Below are 7,435 nucleotides of genomic sequence, written 5' to 3' on the forward strand. Positions count from 1 at the left end.
ATGGTTATATAATAGCAGCTGCATTCTGACGTGATAAGCTGTATGTTTTATATTCAATTAACGTATGATCTGATTAGTCGACTAATTGAAAAAATAATCGGTGATTAATCGATTATTAAAATAATCATTTCTGGCAGCCCTAAAGCTGACAAACTAACACTGAGCTGCTGAAAGAAACAAAACGCCAGCTAAAAGTCATAAAGAACAAAACACTAGAAGCTGAAAGAAACATGATGCTAAGTAGAAAAATGCTCCCTAAAAGACAAAAGCAGCAAAATTCTAGGTAAAAGCTAAAAAAAAAGATGACTAAATGTAAAGAACTGCAGAACAGTAGCCAAAATAAAATACAATAAAAGAAGCAACTAGATGAAAGTAGCAACCAGTGGCTGAAAGTTGAAAGTAAATGGCCAAAACACAAATGCAAAAGATAATTGTAGCTAAAAGACGAATGCACTGAAATGCTACCTAAGACTAAAGCAGCTAAATGCTAGGTAAGAGCCAAAAAGAACAAAGCACTAGCTAAAACCTAAAAGTATTAAAAGACCATCTAAATGTAAAACAGAATCTAAAACTGAGTGCAACAAAAGGCAAAAATACAAAAGCAAAAAGACGTCCACAGCTAAAAGACACGATTAGAAAATATGAGCTAAGATTGAAAAGAAACAAAATGCTATCTGAATTCAAAAAGTAGCAGAACAGTAACTAAAAGTTGCTACCTAAAAGTCTAAAGCAGCTAAACGCTAGTTAAAAGCTAAAAATAATGAAAACTCCAGCTAAATGCTGAAAGTATCAAAAGGCTAGCTAAATGCAGAAAAATAGCTAAAAGTAAAAACAAAAGAATCCAGCAGCTAGCAAGAAGTAGAATGGTAGCTAAAAGCTAAAAATACCTAAAAGCGAAATGTATCAAAAGGCTAGCTATATGCAGAATAGCTAAAAGTTAAAACGGATTCAAGCAGCTAGCTAGAAGAAGTAGAATGATAGCTTAAAGCTAAAATTAGCAAAACACTAGCTAAAAGCTACAAGTATCGAAAGGCTAGCTAWAGGCAGAATAGCTAAAAGTAAAAAGAAAAATTAAGCAGCTAGCTAAAAGTAGTAGAACGGTCACTAAAAGCATCAAAAGGCTAGCTAAATGTAGAAAAATAGCCAAAAGCAAAAACAAAAGAATCCAGCAGCTAGCAAAAAGTAGAAGGGTAGTTAAAAGCTAAAAATAGCAAAACATTAGCTAAGAGCTAAATGTATCAAAAGGCCAGCTAAATGCAGAATAGCTAAAAGTTAAAAAAAGAATTAGCAGCTAGCTTAAAGTGGCAGAATGGTCACTAAATGCTGAAAGTATCAAAAGGCTAGCTAAATACAGAAAAATAGCTAAAAGTAAAAACGAAAGAATCCAGCAGCTAGCAAGAAGTAGAATGGTAGCTAAAAGTTAAAAATAGCTAAACATTAGCTAAAAGTATCAATAGGCTAGCTATATGCAGAACAATAGCTAAAAGTTAAAAGAATCAAGCAACTAGCTAAAAGAAGTAGAGCGGTCGATAAAAGCTGAAAGTAGCAAAAGGCAAAAAAGTTAAATGTGGCTAAAAAGTCACAAACAGACACATGCTACCTACAACTGTAAAAGAAACAAAACAATAATAACTAATAAAGCTGGGAGAAGTGCGCTGAAGCAGATTTTAGAGAACGATGGTTTTGTTGACTGGTTAAAATACAACAAAGTACAGAAGCTGAAATTTATTAACAAGAACCTGAGAAATACAACTTTTAATGGAAAACATTCTTTTATAGTAAAATCAAATCTAAAGACTTTTGTTTCTTTCTAGATTCTTTGTCACAAATGAAGTCATCATGTTTTAATTTCACTTCTTCCTCCATATTTTCTTGTCTTTTCTTATCTGACGATCTCTGCCTGCCTTTTTTTTTTCTTTTCCTTTCTCTTCCAGTCTTCTGTCTTCTTCTTTTCATTCCACCGGTTTGGACTCGTGGCAGGTAGGCTGACAGATTTACAGGTGCTTCTCATCTCCTGCCTCAAGATGAAACACACACACRCACRCAMACRYAMAYKKMYATYSYTAYMCWYACACACACACACACASACASACASACGGTGCAGCAGCAGAGGCCGTCTGGTCGTGTCAACAGTTTTGAATTCTTGCCGGCGTGCGTGAGCCACTTCATTGATTAAACACGGCAGGAAGTAAAGACCAATAAATAACCTTTGTGGATCCGCAATAAGAGCTTTTTTTTTAAAACGGTGAGTGGCCTCGAGGCACAGGTCCAGCCCTGCGTCTGGATCGCTGCGAGCTGGCAAACGTAAGCTAAAAATGAAAATCAAGATAAGGAAAGGAAAACTCAATCATACTGAAGAGGCAGAGGGAAGTCATCAAACTTAAAAAAAAAGAGTTGGGAAGAAAAATTAAATTAGTGCAGACTGGAAATCAGCCAAAAGTGCAATAAATCATAAAAAAACTGTTTGAAGTGCTCTTTTTAAAAATAAATGCGCACTCTGAAGTGCAACTCATTAAAGTTTATAAAGTGTTGTAGTTGTGGTCCATTAATGATGAATGATTCTGAGTTTAATCTATTACTGATTTAGCCCGGGGCGACACCTAACCATATACGGACGTTAACATGGAAATGTTTTTTTTTATCTACAAGAGACAAATTTAATACTCCAGAGACAATTCGATACATTATCAGTAGAAAATCTGCTGCCTAAACCTTTAACAAAACCTTTAACCAGAGGCTCATTGTGGTCACCATGGTAATCACACATCTGTGTCCGTCACTCCCTGACAGTCAGATTGCCGTTCTGCTTCCGCTGGTTTGATTCCAGACGCTGGTTATTGTGATAGGTTTGAGGAGCAGCTGGCCGAGGCTGTTAAAAAATACAGCCGTCTTCACATATGTTAATAAGAAATAAAGTAAAATAGAAAAAACTTGTAGCAGCAGGCTATATTTATTCCAAAGCTAGCAACTTATCTGAATAATGAGAGGCCTGCACCAATTACTAAGAGGCTAGTGACTTGAAAACCTAGGCTGGCCATCCATTGGATTGCCTACTCCCTCTGCTGTTCATTAGCAAGTATAGGCTGGCTTTAGCATTGGATAGAGTGGCTTTAGCGTTTGTACACTGGCTTTAGCATTGGATAGAGTGGCTTTAGCGTTTGTACACTGGCTTTAGCATTGGATAGACTGGCTTTAGCATTTGTACACTGGCTTTAGCCTTGGACAGGGAAGCTTTAGCATTGGATAGGCAGGCTTTGGTGTTGGATAGCATGGGTTTAGCATTTGTAGGATGGCTTTGGCATTGGATAGGCTTGCTTTAGCATTTGTACACTGGCTTTAGCCTTGGACAGGGAGGCTTTAGCATTGGATAGGCAGGCTTTAGCATTTGTACACTGGCTTTAGCCTCGGACAGGGAGGCTTTAGTATTGGATAGGCAGGCTTTAGCATTGGATAGCGTGGGTTTAGCATTTGTAGGATGGCTTTAGCATTGGATAGGCTGGCTTTAGCATTTGTACACTGGCTTTAGCCTCGGACAGGGAGGCTTTAGCATTGGATAGGCAGGCTTTAGCATTGGATAGCGTGGGTTTAGCGTTTGTAGGATGGCTTTAGCCTTAATAGATTATCTTTAGCATTGGATAGGCAGGCTTTAGCATTTGTACACTGGCTTTAGCAATGTAATGTCAATTTATTTATATAATACATAAAAACAACAAAAGTTGACCAAAATGCTTCACAATTCAGCCAAATGAATAAAACAGAGCAACACAGCATTGGATAGGCAGGCTTTAGCATTAATAGATTAGCTTTAGCATTGGACAGAGTGGCTTTAGCATTTGTAGGCTGGCTATAGCATTGGATGGACAGGCTTTAGCATTCGTACACTGGCTTTAGCATTGGATAATTGGCTTCAGCATTGGATATAGTGGCTTTAGAATTGGATATAGTGACTTTAGCATTGGATAGCGTGGGTTTATCATCAGAGAGGCTAACATCTAACATGCCTAGACTGGTAACCCACGTTTTTTGATGCATACTTTGTTTTCCAGTGCTGAAAAGCAGCCTAACAGCAGAAGGATTAAGCAAACCACTAGGTGACCAGCCTAGGCGTACTAGTCACCAGCCTCTCCACTGCTAACATATACGAAAAGTCTCCTTCTCACTTGCCAGTGCCATAGCCTACAGGAAAAACATTTTGAACATATTTTTTATGCTTCAATGCCTATATAGGTTCCGTTAAAAAGAGTGTGCATTTAAAATTAAATTTAGATAGATTAATATTAAAAGAACAGATGCAGTACAGTACGTGACACATCTGACAAAGGACTTGGTCAAAACACTTTTTAAGAATGGCCTGTTGCCCTTTCTGTGCTCAGCCTTACAAAGTTTAGCTTCATCGCTCGGTTCACCCGGAAGCATGCTGCATATTTGGCCTTTCCCATCTGCCATCAAAGAGCACAATGAAGTGTTTGTGCCCCTCCAGCCTGTGTCCTGTGTCCACCCAACCCCCCTGACCCACTCGTCTCTTTCCTTTAAGCCACAGATGTTCCCAGTGCCATCCCACTGAAGCACTTCCGAACAAGACCATGTTCTGTGTTCGCCGGCGGTGAAAAGCCACAGAAGTCAGAGGGGACGCCATGGGAACCGGGCGGCAAGCTTCGGCTGACCGTTTAGGATGTTTGCGCTGTCCTTCATGTGTGAATCACAGTGAGATGTGTGGGGACGGAGGCGGTGGTGGGTTAATTAAAACCGGCTGCAGAGATGATTATGAATTTGTCATGAATGGACGATAAACGACTTCTGTGCTGAAAATAGTACAAACTGGTCAGAAGAGCAGGGAGCAGAGGTTGAGGAATTTTATTTTCTGCAAAAACGCACCAAGAATGCAGAACGCTGAATGGATTTGTTCAAAAATAAGTGGCTAAAGAACACTAAACCAGCTAAACGCTCAAAGTAGCAAATTGCCTATTTAAAGCTAAAGCAGAAAAAGGTTAGCTGAATCAAAAAGCTTGCTAGAAGCTGAAAGTAACACCAGGGTAGATAAATTTCAAAATTAGAGGAATGTGGCCAGAAACTTACCTTAACAAAAGATTAGCTCAAAGCTAAAAGAAGCAACTATGTTAAACAGAACAATGGCAAGAAGCTAAAAGTTACAGAATGTAGCTAAAAACGGAACTCAGCAAACAATTAGCTCAAGGCAAAATGTACCAAAAGGTTCAATGGTAGCTAGAAGGTACAGGTAGCTAAATGTAGCCAAAAGTTATTTAGCAAAATATTAGCTAAAAGCTAAAAGAAAAAAATATGTTAAMAAACAGAACACTTGCTAGAAGCTAAAGGTAACAGACTGTAGCTAAAAACCAAACCATCAAAATAATTGGCTCAAGGCAAAATGTAGCAAAAAGTTAAACGTTACCTAGGAGCTAAAAGTAGCTGAATGGAGCTAAAAGTTATGCAGCAAAAGATTAGCTAAAAGCTAAAACTAGCAGAGGGGTATCTAGAAATTAAAAGCAACAAAAGGATACCTAAAATGAAAGCAGTAGGTCATTGCTACTTACAGCAAAAGGCTAACTAAAAGCTACGAGTAGCAAAAGAGCAGCTAAAAATAGCAAAAGCCATTTCTAAAAAGGTTAACATAGCAACAGACTAAAGCAGAAAAAAGCTAGTTAAAACCTAAAAGAATAGCTAAATTCTAAAAAGAAAAGAATCGTTTTAGCTTTTAGCTAAATGATTAGCTAAAAGAAGCATAATGTGCTGAAACAGATGTGATTGAAGAGATCTAAATATATTTCTATAGTACAAATATTTGTTAAAAAGAAAAAAAAAGATTAATATTTTAGAAAAATAAAAGATGAAAAACAAGCCATAGAAAGTATCACAGAAAATGAGCCAAACTTGTTGACAGAGATAAAAGATAAAAACATTCAGATGACTAAAAACCAGAAAAACAGCAGTCAGGTGAATCCCATAAGAAACCTATTAAGCTATTTTGAGATTTGTTTTGCAGTGTTTTGTTGTTTTGTTCCATTTTCACACAAATAAACTCRCTGTACCTTCCTCTTTCGCTGGCCAGAGCATCGATTTCATCAAAGAAGACGATGGAGGGAGCGACCGCCCTCGCCTTCCGAAACACCTGCGAGAAGAATCGGAAACAATAGCTGTGACGAAAACAGGACAAGTGCTTCGTGGGACTGATGAATCACTCTGGCACACAAACATACACAGGAAATTCAGCTCTCAGAAATGCCAGAAATCAGAAACTCGGGTCATCGCTTTATGACGTCTAAGACATTTCACTTGACTGAAAACAAACAGGACTGAATGCCGGTCTATAGCAGGTAATGATCACAATCAAACACCGATGTTTTGTGAACGTACCTCTCTAACGGCTCTCTCRGACTCTCCTACATACTTGCTCAGCAGTTCTGGTCCCTGAAAGAAAAGAAACAGTGGTTTTGGATGATAGTGTACACCATGAGTAGCAAAAGGCACAGGGTTTCATAACTGTAATGATATAATATGGGGTGGAATGGGGTGGAAAGACCCCTCTGGGTTGAAGTTTGTTCTTTGAATCAGGTGGAAGAGTTCCAAGAATCTGGGGGGTCCTTTTCACAAGGACGGAGCAGAAGACGGATCAAGGCCTTCCTTCGATCAGTCGTGAAGAAAGAGTTGAGTCAAAAGATGAAGCTCTGGATTTACTGGTCCGCCTTTGTACCGACCCTCCCGTTGGCCATGAGGTTTGGATCGTAACCGAAAGAACCAGATCCGTACAAGTAGCCAAAATGAGAGATTGGGAGAGGAGCTCAGTCATCTGGTGGTAACTTTGTTTAATTTTTTATATGCCGTACGTACGTACGTCATGGCATATAAAAAATTAAACAAAGTTACCACCAACGAACGAACGAACGAAGTTATCATGACCGAATGAACAAACAAAGTTACCACGAACGAAGTTACCACGAACGAACGAACGAAGTTATCATGACCGAACGAACAAACAAAGTTACCACGAACGAAGTTACCACGAACGAATGAACGAAGTTACCACGAACGAATGAACGAACTAACGTTCATTTGTTCGTTCATTCGTGATAACTTCATTGTAACGAAGACATTTCACTTGAATGTCTTACAACATTGTAACATTGTAACGTTCGTTTATTTATTTATTTTTTAACTAACGCACTGAAAAATTTAGCAAAAGCTAATTCAAAAGCACTAATATAACCCAATCAACCCATGGAAGATTCTTCAAAGTCGAAATGAAACAATATTTACTGTGTGCAGAATAGTGTCAATAAGTCAACTAGTGGATAAGTGACACACATAACAAAACAAATACAAAATGCCTGACAACTTTCGGAATAACATTTAAAGACCTTAGTTAGAGCTTCTAAATTTAGCCCATAAATTTATCAAGTGCTAGTCCCAGGCCTCCCTT

General features: G+C 38.3%; 1 protein-coding gene across 1 annotated transcript in view; it reads right to left on the minus strand.

The window, feature by feature from the left end:
• LOC106530799 (spermatogenesis-associated protein 5) overlaps window positions 1-6,426 on the minus strand; it is a gene marked incomplete at its 5' end in the record, with an annotated part of 96,741 nt that extends 90,315 nt beyond the window's left edge. Inside the window, 2 exon segments of the mRNA XM_014026508.1 lie at window positions 6,048-6,127; window positions 6,373-6,426. Coding sequence (XP_013881962.1) covers window positions 6,048-6,127; window positions 6,373-6,426 — 134 coding nt within the window.
• Window positions 6,427-7,435: the final 1,009 nt, after the last annotated feature.

Source organism: Austrofundulus limnaeus, unplaced genomic scaffold, assembly GCF_001266775.1.
Source record: "Austrofundulus limnaeus strain Quisiro unplaced genomic scaffold, Austrofundulus_limnaeus-1.0 Scaffold560, whole genome shotgun sequence".
Classification (NCBI taxonomy): Eukaryota; Metazoa; Chordata; class Actinopteri; order Cyprinodontiformes; family Rivulidae; genus Austrofundulus; species Austrofundulus limnaeus.